Consider the following 13,772-nt stretch of genomic DNA (forward strand, 5'->3'; position numbering starts at 1 on the left):
TATCGCTGATCCTCATAACCCTTGGGTAACATAATCCTGTGTATTCCTTCAGAATCTAGATGAACAAAGCTTAAAGCTCACGGTAAATGACGACGCAACGCAGCTCTAATTGATTACGCACTAGCTTCTGTCTGCAAGCTTTATGAACTAAAGGGGCTTCTCATAGAAAGGCTCTCCCAGCTATGGCACTGGCTGTTTTTACACATGGATAATAGGAATTCCAAAATAGCCACTGCAGCCTCCATTCATCAGACTGTTCTGTGATTACGGCTGCTCCCATTACCCTCAGTTAGACTGAGGGAAAATGGGCTTTTAAATCATCTCACATAAATATTCCCGAGATAGGAAACAAATGATTTCTATATTTGAGCACAGGAAGACATGGTCCGAGTTTACTTTACTTAACATGCATATGTAAAGCATGTATGTATTGCCATTCAACTTTAGATAAATGATGAAGCAATTGTGATAGTAAATCCAATAGCACTGATGGCTGGGATTCTTCCTTTTTTGCTCCTACAAATCGTAGAGGACTAGGGAAACGACAGCTGGATAAATGCCAGCTTGCACCACTACAGACACAGCGGATGCCTTGCAGAAGGGGCAGAGTCCCTACCAGAAGAAAACCCGGGGAAGGAGGAGGAAAACCTTTGGATAGGCACATGAGAGTCACTCCCAGCCTGTTCCCTGTCTGCGCACTGGAGTGCCACTCCAGGGCACCGTGCTGCACTAAGCCCAGTGCTGGACAAGGGGCATCCGTGGCCACCGGTGCACCAAGGGCCGTCTCCTGCCAGTTGCTCTATTGGCAGAGGAGGATTTCGTGTTTCTTCCCTGGCACAAGCGGGGCACAGGTTCAGGGCAGTGGCAGAAAATTAATTTCTGATGCTGCCAGTGACCAGATGCTGTTCTTTCTGGAACGCCTCTGAATGCTGGTGGTATTTCATTAGATGCAGGAGTGCTTTCATTGTAGAAACAGTCTCTCAGGCAGTCTCTCAGTTATGTTAAATGTTCGAAAGCTGCTGTGTGCTCAGCCATACAGACATGATGCTTAAAAAGCTCCAGTCAATAAGCAAACCGAACACAGAAGGGTGTCATTATTGGGAAATAAATGGCTCTGCATATAGAAACACCAATGGCTAAAATAGCTGATGACAAACTGTCATGAAATGCCGGCGTTCATCCTGCAGTGCAAACTCCGTGATCCCCCCCCCACCTCCTGCAAACAACATTCTTTCTCATCAATAGTAAACCTTATTACTCTCCCAGAAAGTAGCATTCCCAGACTTGTAGCAACCAATTTCTGCACACAAAAAGCTATATTTGGAGGGTAACATCTGGGATACCTGCCAGCAAAGGCAACTGGGCAGCCTAAGACTTTCTGGTTTCAAACCAGACAGTACACGCACTCGGGGAGGGAGGGAACTTCCCTAATGACATGGCTGCTAGTCAACTGTGTAGGAGCTGGCTGCTATCAAAGCAACTGGAACAGGGTGAGCTGAAAAGAACGGATGCCTTTGGGGGAAAGCAGTGGTCAAGCAGCAGATATTTCTGAAAATCTGTAGCTTTCAGAAGCTGTTGCCCATGAAATTAAATGGACAGCAGATTCTTCAGGCTGAAGCTTTGGGGCCTTCCCACTTCCCAGGCCGAGAAAGGGAGGATGAGTCTGAGGTCCTCAGCTAAAGGATCTGACTACATCCCTTATCCATTATTGGAAGTACCTTGGGTGTAATTTCTACTTTCATGTCTGAGACACTGCTGCTTCAATATTAGTTTCATACGCAACTGCTGCTTGGTGGGCACATCTCAGAGACCATCACAGAGTGTATGCCTTGCAGACAAGTGCCACATAAGAACAGAAAATGGTGCAATTATGGGAGAAGGAGAGGGAATCTGAAAGGTCACATATAGGTTACCACTGGCATATGTAATGCAGTGCTGTGCCACATCAGTCCTTCAGGTGTGGGATAAAGGGAAGTGGCACGTATTCTTTTAAAAAATGTAATGAAATCTGTGTGGAGCTGTGCAGGACTTCTTATGTCATAAAGAACCATGTGTCCAACATGATGACCATCCTAATATGAAATATAATCTCCTGTCCTTAGAAAAATCTCTCCCACCTCCTGAGAGCTGTTGGCTGACAAAAATGCTAACCTATCTTTGGAATCCCTTTCCATCCATCTTATTTCTAATACTGCTTAGGTAAGCCATGGCAGGTACTTAGTGGGAATTTTTAAAGTAGAGGGAGATGTATCCAATGGTCACATGTACAGTTTGTTCAATCAATTCTTACTGTTTTTGCTTTGGGCGATGTGATCTGCTTTTTTTTGTTTGTTTCATTAAAGTTGTACAAGCAAGTGTGGGTTCCCCCCATTCCAAGTATTCACATCTGTCAGGTACACGGAAATGTAGCCTATGAAATGAGAATGTGTGGCCAGCTATCTCATTAACAAAGGGTTGAAAATGGAGAATAACCATGAATTTCTTGAATGCAAAGCTCAAGAAATACAGAGGGCAGAATGGAGTACCTAAAGCCCAGCACCTTAAGACAAGAGAAAGGTAATATATCTTGCCCAGCTTCTATTTGCCCAGTCCTGCCAGCTTGTCAGGTAGTTAGTCCACTTGAAGTCTTCCTAGATCTCTCAGGTGCTTCTGGAGAAGACTGGCAACTCAATACAGGAGGAGGGGTACTTTGCCTCTCTGATGGTAAGTGTTCCTTTAGCCATCACTGTATTGTAATGTGCCATCTTTAAAAACTGAGTTTGGCGGATGAAAAGTCATCAATATAGGACAGTATTTGTGTGTGCCTACAGGTGGTGCTGTACCTCTAGAATCCAGTACTGATGAAGGGTAGGATACAGGCCAACAGCAGCAGCAACTTCTGCTGAGCCACACTGAACCATACACTTACGATCTTGCAAGCAAAAGGAACTAATCAGGGCCGGTTTGGAGGCCGCTAAGAACACTTATGCAGATTGCTTGCCATGCTGCACTGTATTCATCACTGGTCTACTACTTGCTTTACTTCTCATTGCAACACCACACAGAGTCTTGCAGCAGGTTTAAAAAAGCCATTTTATTTTGGCAAAAGCTTTGATTGACTGGAAAATGTAGGCCAGAATAAAATGTGTTCATCTTTAAGGTGCTGCTTGATTCTTTGACAAAGTTTGCCCCAAATTCTGGAAAGGTTTCAGGGCCAGATGCCCCAAGTAGGCCCAGCTCCCTGCTACTCCCTGCTCCTGCAGTCCGTCCACTGCTTTACTCTTTGCCCAATCTATGCAATGGCCTACAACAAAAACGCAAGGTAAGTAGAGGCAATGGCTGCACCGCTGCTGTTCCTTTTGCCGCTGCTGATACATGTGGAGAGGATGAGTGACCAGGCGGCAGCAACAAGCAGTGGGAGGAGGAACACAGCCAGTGGCTTTGGGGCACAAGCAATGGGTCTATAATGCCCTATGATATCAACCCCACATGCCTACCTTGCTGTTCTAACTGGTCTGAGAAGATTGCAAATAAGTCAATAAAGAGCCAGAGTGGTGTAGTGGTTAAGAGCATGGGACTGGGACTCAGACGAACTGGGTTCTAGTCCCTGCTCAGCCATGGAGCCAACTGGGTGACTTTGGGCCAGTCACAGTCTCTCAGCCCAACCTACCTCACAGGGTTGTTGTTGTGGGGATAAGAGGGAGGAGGAGACGTATGCTGCCTTGAGCCCTTTGTAGGAAAAAAGGTAGGATATAAATTGAAAAATAAATAAATAAATAAATAAATAGAATCCTTGCAGTGAATATGGCTACTCCTTTTGAAGGTATGAATACATAGTGTAAAGCAAACGTAGATATGCACAGATGAATAAGTATTTCACTTTCTGTTTATATCTGTGGCTACACTAGGTTCTATTGGGGTGGCTGGATGGAAAAAAACCAAGTTGAAATGAAATGTTAATTTCTAAAGTTAAGAGAACGGTATGTGGCACAAATGCTGTATTTGGAATTAGGTATCTGTAATTAGCCTCTAAAGAAGACAGCATTTTCTCTGGTGGCTAGACTTGTCTATTTTAAGCCAACATGGTTTGAAAACATCCAAATCTTTAAGAAAGCAAGTAGCCAGTTAAGCTGCTCCTAAATTGTAGATTCTCTGGAACGTGGAATTTACTATGGACTGAGGACACTTCTGTAACATGCCCCTAAAATACCCCAAAAGATCTACAAAAAGTATTCCAAGTTTTTAATGACAAAAATAGGAACAAAGCTAGTCAGTGCGTGCTGACTGCAGACTTGGACTGACAAGATTATTGCAATTAATACACACACATAAATAATGTAGTCAGCCTATTCCTGTTCTGTAGGCTAAAAGAAACTGCTCACCAAAGTCTCTAGCTTGGTTCCTCTTAATTTCTTTGTAATAGATTAACTATCTGGATTTTACAGAATAAATGCAGCATGGACTACGAATACCCTTCCAGGCTTAACACCGTGCCCACTCATATCCGATGGTCAACGGATCATTTTTTCCAAAAGGTAATCTGAAGATTGCTACCTACACCACCCCAAGGCCCCCAAATAGGTCATAGTAGCACACCTAAGCAGACTTATTCTTATGGATCCCAGGGGAGGAAAATTCTGCCTATCCTGGGAACTGCCAAATTACTGTGGGCTTCATTTGGATAGTGCCCTACAGTATAGCATATATTGCATTATTTGTTTATTTATTACACTTATATTCCACTCCATATCCAAGGGGCTTTCTGGGCAGTTTACAAATTTAAAAGACATGTAAACAATAAATAAAATAATTGTGATTAGATAAAGCCATAAAACAATACAACCAATATAACAAGCTCAATAAGCACAGCAACTAAATAAAATTAGCATATGGCACTGCAGCAACAGCAATAATAGTATTAAAACTAACCTTTATGTATTGAAATGACTGGGAAAATAAAAAGGGTTTTACCTGGAACCTAAAATAAAACAAAGATGGTGCCAGGCATATCTCTCTGGGCTGCATGTTCCAGAGATGGTGCCACTACTGAAAAGGCTCTTCACTTCCTGGTTGCCACTCCCCTTACTTCTTGTGTGTGTGTGTGGGTATGTGGGGGGGGGGGCATTCTCTGAGAAGGACCTCAATAGATAATCTTATGGGCCAGGTAGGAACTTATGGGACAAGGTGCTCCTTCAGATAACCCTGCCTCAAATTGTTTAGGGCTTTAAATGTTAAAAGTAGCACTCTGAATTGGGCCTGGACTTCACCTAGCAGCAAACGCCGCTTGTTGTTAAGTTGATGGATTTGGTAAATCTTGGATTGGATTTGGTTTTAGATTGGCCAAGGTTGGACAGGCCACATTCTTTCCTCTAACGCACCTTTACTGAGGCATAGTATTGAGCAAAATCAGCCAACATGGTGCATTGGAAAGGGTCTTGGATCTGGGCTCAAATCCTTGCTTATCCATGAAAGCAAGCTAAGGCCATCCTATGCACACTTGCCTGGGAGTAAATCCCACTGAATGAATGGATCTTTCTTCTGTGTAAGCAAGCATAGGATTGTGCTGTAAGTCTTAAACGACTCACTTCCTTTCACCGAATGTAGCTCACCTTACAGTGTGATTATGCAGAAAAGATGTGTAATCTTATGAGGAATTTAGGGCCAAAGACATTCTATTAAATGCTTGTGGGTGATTTCCTTGCCACCGTTATCCATGTGCTGCTAACCTCCCGCTTGGATTACTGCAATGGGATCTACGCAGGGCTGCCTTTGAAGATGGTCTGGACACTGCCAGGTGTTCAAAACCGGGCAGTGCATCTGCTGACAAGTACTGGCATTCGTGAGCACATTACTCAGCTCCTATGTAGGTTACGGTGGCTGCTGGTGGTTGCCGTCTGGGACCAATTCAAAACGCTCACAGTAACATACAAAGCCCTATCTGAGGGACTGCCTTTCTCCATATATACCATCCCAGTCATTGTGGTCAACATCCTTGGCTGCCTCTGCACCCCTCCTCTGAATAATGTGAAGATGGAAATGGCACTGCGGAGGGTCTTCTCTATTACTGCACCTAATTATGGAATTCTAACCCAACTGATATTGACATTATATTCTTTTAGATGTTAGCTGAAGACATTTTTGTTTTGCAGGCACTTTGGAAGGTGAATCTGTTGGGCTTTTTTTTTTTTTTTAAATGGATTGTTTTCAGGTTAACTAATTGCTGCTACCATTTTACAATTTTATGTTCTAAAGATTTTCAATTTTGTGGATTGCTTATAATTATTTTCATATTACTGCTGGTTAATTTGCTTTATGCTGCATCTCCTACTCAATTTATTTATTTATCAATTTATTTATTTATCTTACTTATTATTATGAATTAGTTATTGGTTGATTATTATTGGTTTTATTGTTATTATTAGTTTTATTGTACTTGTTGATTTTATTGTACTGCATTGTGGCACGGATTTTATGTAAGCCACCTAGAGAGCCTAGGGCACTGCTGACGAACCTTTAAAGACCAAGTGCCCAAACTGCAACCCAAAACTCACTTATTTATTGCAAAGTGCCAACACTGCAATAAAACCTGAATACTGAGGTTTTAGTTTAGAAAAAACAACTCACAGCCAGTCCAAGCAAATATATATAAATCCTTGGCAGTGCACTGACTGGCCACGAGAAAGCTTGGATGAGTTGCGGCTAATGAGTCACGCCTTGTGACATCATCGCCTGGCGCCGCTACTCCTTTCCGAGCATGCGCATGGCCCCTGTGCACTGTTATCCGATGCTCAGCAGCTAGGGCGATGCTGGGGCAACTTGGCTCGTGTGCTGACAGAGAGCGCTCTGCGTGCCCGCTGTGTCACGCATGCCATAGGTTCAACATCACTGGCCTAGGGCTAACTGGGCAGAATATCAATTAATCCAACAAATAAATAAGATCCTCCTGATGGAAACTGCAACTTCAGAGAAGAGCTTTTTCTGCCGTGTGCACAGCAGAAGTTAAGCTCTTTCCCCCTGTCTTTTGCAATCCTGATAATTAACACCCACATTATGCATTAAATGTCACATTTAAGAAGCATTAAATGTCACATTTGGCTTAACTTCCTTGATCTCCTTGGATATAAATACTTGTAATAAATAAATTGATTATCAGGTTTTAATAATTGAGACTATACGATGGGGGTGTTGAACCTTTTGACTCAAGGACCAAATTCAATTTCAGAAATGTTCTTGGTGGAACACAATACCAAAAATATCAGCATATTTTAGTTTAAAGTTTTAGTTTATAGCAATAGTATAAATCTATTGCTGGCAGTAACCAATTCTTAGGAGAGATATTTCAACCTTTTAGAAAGGGGGATAAATGCAAAAAAGCTGGGAAACTGCCAAACAATCAGCAAGAAGGGGAAGAGGTTCAGCCCAAGGATGGGTGAGTCCAAGGACAAGCATGGCTATCAGGGGAACCTGGGATTGGGCCCCAGACCTGAGATCTGCCCCTCTGCTATTCACGGTGTACACCAGTGCACAGGATCGATTAATATTCATCAATTTTTTACCATCAAGATACAGTTTTCAGAAATAGAAGGGTATAACTGAGAACACAAGTCTAAGCAGGCTGCCGCTTCAGCACACAAGGACTACTGCATGCAATTCCTAACAAGTGAAGATCTGAGAAGCCCGAAGGGGACTGTCAATAAGTTAGGTTGGTTCAGCCTACATAAGCCTAAACAACTATGATCTAATATGCAACAAATTTTTTCCAGCTTGCCTAAAATGTATCAGGATAGAAGTTCGTAGGGAAGAACTATGTGATAAGCTTCCCAGAAAGCATTACCATCTTGCTTTATGCTACAATTTAGTTAAATAGAAGGGGAAGTTAAACTGATCTCCAAGTAGATAATAGCTTTTAAGGGATAGATTGATAGATTGTCATTGGTGCTTTTAAATTGCACCAAAAGCCTGAGGAACTGGTTGGTTTTCATCTCTCTTTCACAGACCTTTCTTAATCTGACCAACCTCTGAGATACTTATTCCTTCCCCTCACCTCCACCCTCAAAAAATTAATATATCTTGTATTAGTTGTTTTGGGGAAAGAAACAGAGTGGGATATGGAAAGTCCATCAAAAGTGTTTGGTAGTCAGCCATTTTTTCCACAAGATTAATAAGGAAGAGATGCATGTCTGAAGCCTTTTACATCTAAATAATTTTCATCCATTTCTCTTGCAGTTTAAAGGTGGTTCTAACCATCCAAACAAAAAGGGCTGCCTGAGGACATAGAAAGCCACATAGCAGAGACCAGAATATGAAAAGCCCAAATACTGGGGTAAAATTCAGTGGCCTAATCCAAAGGAGCCTGGTGTGGGACCCATTGGGTGAATGACACTGCGATCTTATACACTTACCTGGAATAAGTTCTAATTAGTTGAGATTTACTTTAGTGTAGACATGCATAAGAATGTATTGTGAATGAACACTGCTAAGGCAGCATAGTAAGTTATAGGTAATTAAAAACAAGTTGGATCAGAGCCAGATTTAGCTATGTTTCAAGTGAACCATTTGAAATTAATGGAATGCTAGTTATTCATGATTAAATTAAATCCCATTTCAACAGGTCTATTTAAGTATGACTAAAGCTAAATCAGACTTGTTGCTTTCAGACAATTGTTTTACCGATTCATGTTCTGCTTGAGATTAATGAGTGCTACACAAAGGAGATCAAAATGACCTTTGGAAACCATGGTGGTATTTGCATTCCAGCTACCAATTTTAAAAACCTTACAGAAAAATTCTCACAGCAGAAAGGATTATCAATATGATAAAAAAGAATCCTCTAGCCTTATTATTCTATTCATGAACTATCCCTCATTTATTTAATAAAGGCAATCCTAATTTGCCAAAAGATGAAAGCAAGATCATATTAGATCCTCTTTAGCTATTACTGGAAACATGAAATACTATGGGGAATGATCCCTCAGGCTTATGGGGAGCTCTGGACAAGAATGGAATTAACAGAAGAAATTAAGTGGAAGTCCCAAAAAGAAAACAAGACCACTTGAATCAAATTATTGCTTGAAAAATTAGGAAATGTCCTCTGGTTACATCTCTGGACACTTTAATTAGGGAAGTGAAATTTGGTTTTCACTTTGTAAATGAACATTCCTGCAAATACCATTAAATAGAACTACCATTTATACAGGGTTGTTTGTTGTTGTTTCAGTAACATAGTCACACAGATCTAAAGGTAGGCAGGTGGTGCAGTGGTTTAAACTGCTGTGCTGCTGGGCTGGTTGATCAAAAGGTCGCCGGTTCGAATCTGCACAACGGGGTGAGTTCCCGTTGCTCCATCCCAGCTCCTGCCAACCTTGCAGTTCAAAAGCATGCAAATGCAAGTAGATAAAAAGGTACCACTTCGGTGGGCAGGTACAGGGTTGTTTGTTGTTGCTTCAGTAACATAGTCACATAGATCTACATCATTTTTATTTTCATTTAGCTGTCTCCAAGTTCTGATCAACTCATCCAAGAAGAGTCAGGGTATTTTGATACATTTTGTCCTCTAAATCAAGTTAAAAATAAAAGACAAATATAATCTACAACTAGTAGAGTGCAGACTGCTCTGCTCAAGAGCATACTAATGAAACAACTGAAATAGACAAGTGAAAAATAGTGACTATTCAAGGAAACAGAATGATGGTCTACTAATTAAGTACACAATTCTGTGCAGTTTTTGACAACAAAAATTCCTACAATTCCCAGTATACTTACTGGATGATTTTAAAAACTGTAGGACTTTACACTGTCAAATATGTCTAGGATTGCACCCATAAAGGCAACAAAAGTGAGGCGCAAACTATAGGTTATAGGGAGATGTCGTCTCTTTCACACCAATCTGTTATTTGGTGGGTGGAGCAGAAAGGAACACGGTGTGACATTACTGCAGAATATTCCTGTTCCCCAAAGTGGCAGCCAGTGAAGCAGAATAAGCAGCAAGAAAAATGCTAACACATCACCAACTCATGTTTCACAACCGCATGCAACTTGCCAACATAGTTTGACAGCATTCACACATCTGCTATTAACATCTGGTTGGTCCCAAGTTGTTAAGAGTCCTTGAAAATACACCTGGGTTCTTCAAGGTCCAGTATAAGCCATTAACAAGACCATGATGACCGACTGCTTCATTTCAGAAAACAGATGTTCACAAAGCTTGGTCATCGCAGTACTAAGTGCTGGTGCAGAAAGATGCATGTTGGTTACCAGGAAGAGAGCCAAACCCAAGAGAAAGAACCAAAGACAACTCACCATCTGATTCAGAAGCTGCCCTGAAGATCAAGTAGCTGCTTGGAAGAGGCTGTGTAATTGAACCCACGTTCTCTCCCTTTGGACCCTGAAATGATTTGTGAAATGAAAAGCATTGTAATTTCTGTGGCTTGCTCAGTTTTATCTTTCTTGCCTTTCTCAACCGTATGCTTTCAGTATCAAACAAAGCAAAATTATAACATACAAAAAGATAACTACCTGTACTTTATTAGATACACAAAAGTTTAATATAATTTATCTGTTTTTATATTAATGCATCATTAAAAGACGAATAATGAAATCTTGGAAAGCTTGGGTGTTACCATCTTCTGTTTAAAGATGAATAACATATTTCAGAGGGTGCAATCCTATGTCCCCCAACATCCCATTATTTGGAGTTCTATCTCCAAAATCCTGCAGAAAAGGGCATGGGGGAGGGGGGGGGAAGAGAGAAGGGAGGAGGCTGAGGCCAAGGGCCCATACCATCTCCTGTTAGCAGCCCAGCCACTTTCCTGCCCTCTTCCAGGTGCTTTATGAAGATGGTTGAAAACACTTATCTTGATAATTTGCAGAGCACAAAATGCCAGGGCAGGGATTGTCACTGCTGCATCTCACTCTTGCCAATGGATGTTCAAAAGCCTCTGATTTCAGAGGCTTACATGCAAGCAACATTAGGGTGATTGGATTGCACCCACAGTATGTTGATTTTGATCCAAGATGGAAGCAGTCATGTCTAAATCACTAGGCAAGACCATATTGAGAGAAGACTCAAAAAATGAGATGGTTTTAGGGGGAAAACCCCCAAAACACAGTGCCAAAGGTGTTTTGCACAACACAGCACCTTCATATGCAATGGCTTCATCTGTTTTATCCTTTTTATTGTTCATCACTTGAGAATCTGTCTAGGTATGGAACAACATATAAATGATGTAAAAATATAGTGTCACTTATTTTTTTCCAAACAGAAGTTCAATCCAGTCAGCATGTGAATATATACAGGAATTAATACGGATTGAATGTTGCAAATAGCAGTTTCTCTTTACAACCTAGTAATAGGCCCCAGAGGTTCAGCAGAAGACATTGGCAAGGTTTCTTGGACGTTCTATGAGCCATGCTACCTATGCCACCCTTGACTCCTGTATTTATTGTAAAAACATGGACTCATCCTTGCTCATCTTAACATTAGCGTCCTACAAGCCATTTATGCCAAGCTGTTCTCAGCTTCAGCCTATTAAAAGACCCAGTTTTGCAAGTGGAACAGAAAGCAGCAGGGTGTTTCCAGAGAAGGGGACTGATCCAGGTTTAAGCTAGATCAACTGATGGATGCGGTCTCCTTTCAGCTGATCCAATCATTTGTGTCTTCTCACCTTCCTTGCCTTTCCTTTCCCAAAGCAGCTCCCCACTAAAAGTGTTGCATGGAGAATCAGGTGACCCTGCTGATTGGGCTGAGCTGTGGTGTGGTTGGGAAAGGGTGCCCCAAAAATCCTAGTAGAGAGACCTTCGGTGAGAAGAGTCTGTCCTCTTGTATAAGGTTCCTTTCACTCGTGGAAGGCGCAGCCTGGATCCAGCCCCTCGAGTTTTATTCTGCTACAGCCTCGTTCATGGGATTTTACAGGAGGTTCAGATATTGTCTCCACTCATAACTCTCCCATGTTTCCCCAGCACTTATCTTTTTAAAACCACACAAACCACAGGCACCTACTCCTGTTGGACTAGTGGCTGGCATATAAATTTACAGTAAATGTACAATGAAAAATACCATAAAATACCATCCAGAATGAAAAAAGACAGAACAGGTGCATGGTGCCTTCTGCTTTAGCACGAGGAGTTCTCCTGGTGGTGGAAGCACCCACAGCCTCATTCAGTGCTCTCTTATGAGTGGAAGATCCCTCTCCTGCACTTGCACTGCAGTTGCCAACATCCAGGAGTGACCTTTCAGAGCCACAGTGGGGAGAAAGGCTTCGGAAAGCCCCAGTGGATTAGCCAGGCCCTGACCTCCAATTCCCACTCCACCCACTTTGGATGTCACACACCCTAATTCACCCCATCAAGATGTTTCTTTTGTGTGCATTCATATTTCAGAGCTGCTTTCTTCCAAAATGATCTGCAAAATTACAAAGGGGGATAACTCAGTGGATTTTATCCTGACCTACTTAGGGGAAGGATAGGACAAAGGTTGGCAGGCTGTTTTCTCTATAGCTTTCTGAAGAGTGCCTGCATCAGTTGAGCTCCCTGCTAAAGTTAAAGAGTAGAGTCCTGCAAGGAACTCTGAAGGAGGCATAAACTGAAAGTCTGTGGTGCAGTATAACTGGCCAAGGAGTGATGAATGCTTCACTGTACGATGACAGCTACAGCAGCTTTCTACTGAAACTCCAAGGTCTTCTCACTTGAGGAATTCATTTCTGTGAAATACTGCCAGAGCATTCTGCATCAAAGCTGTTATTCTGAAGGCAAGCAGGGCTTGTATAACCATTAATATTCCAGACGTTGAGAAGGATCCATATAGCTTTTCTCTCAACTTAGCCTCTTTTCATCAATGCTGCTGCATTAGCTGTCGCTAGACAACAGATGGTGTGAATGGACATCTGGAAGCTGTTGTGATGTCCCTTTAGGATCCGGCACTTTCTCATCTTTCTAAAACTTCACTAGCAGATGGCCTGGAAAACTGCAGAGAAGGTGGGCATGGGACTGGCAGGTTTGTTGTGGTGGGATCCACACAGCCTTCCCAAACAGCAGAGAGAATAGTCTTGAAAGATGGTGGCTACAGGGAATAACAACAGCTCTGGTAACGAAGGAGCTTAATTTGCCCTTTTTAAAATCTGCATGAAACATTGCTCTTGGCCTTACTTTCATGTGCCTATCTATGTTAGATGCTAAACATTTTTTGTCCATAAGCAGTTCCAGTTACAAGCCCTTATCCAAAGGTAGTCTAGATGCCTCCCTCTCTCTTTGTCTCTCTCTGTGTGCGTATGTATATATATAAAGCATGCTGCCCTAAGTACATGCCAACTCTTCTTTTAGAAATAAATACAATGAGCTCAAGTTTTTTCAGGCAAAAGGAGTTGTCCTGACCCCTTAGCTTGTGCACAAAGGATAAGACGCCCATTAGCGCCTTGTGTTCATCAACGGCTTGGGCAAGAGAACAGGTTTCCCCGTTTCCAGGTCTGTTTTCAGTGCCTTGTTTCACCCTTAGGATGGCTGAGTCATTGTATGAAAGAAAGACGTATTTATTATTCCCCCACAAGATGGAAGACACGGCTGGCCTAGGCTGTAAACTCTGCCTATATTCCAACTGGAACAAGCAGAGCCATCTCCATGGTAGCATTTATATTCCCAGATATATCTCCATTTACAAGGTTTGAAAGGATGTTTTTGCCCATAGAGGCCTGGGGAGAAAAGCTGGGCAGGACCTTCTTCCTTTCTGCAGGCTCTGCTTCAACTTGGTGCAGTGATAAGACTGGTGGAGTGGGGCTCTGGGGCTCTGGGGTCTAGTCCCC

The 13,772-nt window shown here is 42.2% G+C and overlaps 1 protein-coding gene across 1 annotated transcript in view; it reads right to left on the reverse strand.

Moving 5' to 3' along the window:
* OSBPL5 (oxysterol binding protein like 5) overlaps window positions 1-13,772 on the reverse strand; it is a 167,254-nt gene that overhangs the window by 29,114 nt on the left and 124,368 nt on the right. The window contains exon 7 of the mRNA XM_044425935.1: window positions 10,279-10,363. Coding sequence (XP_044281870.1) covers window positions 10,279-10,363 — 85 coding nt within the window. The remainder of the gene's footprint in view (window positions 1-10,278; window positions 10,364-13,772) is intronic.

Source organism: Varanus komodoensis, unplaced genomic scaffold, assembly GCF_004798865.1.
Source record: "Varanus komodoensis strain SLA01 unplaced genomic scaffold, ASM479886v1 scaffold16, whole genome shotgun sequence".
Taxonomy (NCBI): Eukaryota; Metazoa; Chordata; class Lepidosauria; order Squamata; family Varanidae; genus Varanus; species Varanus komodoensis.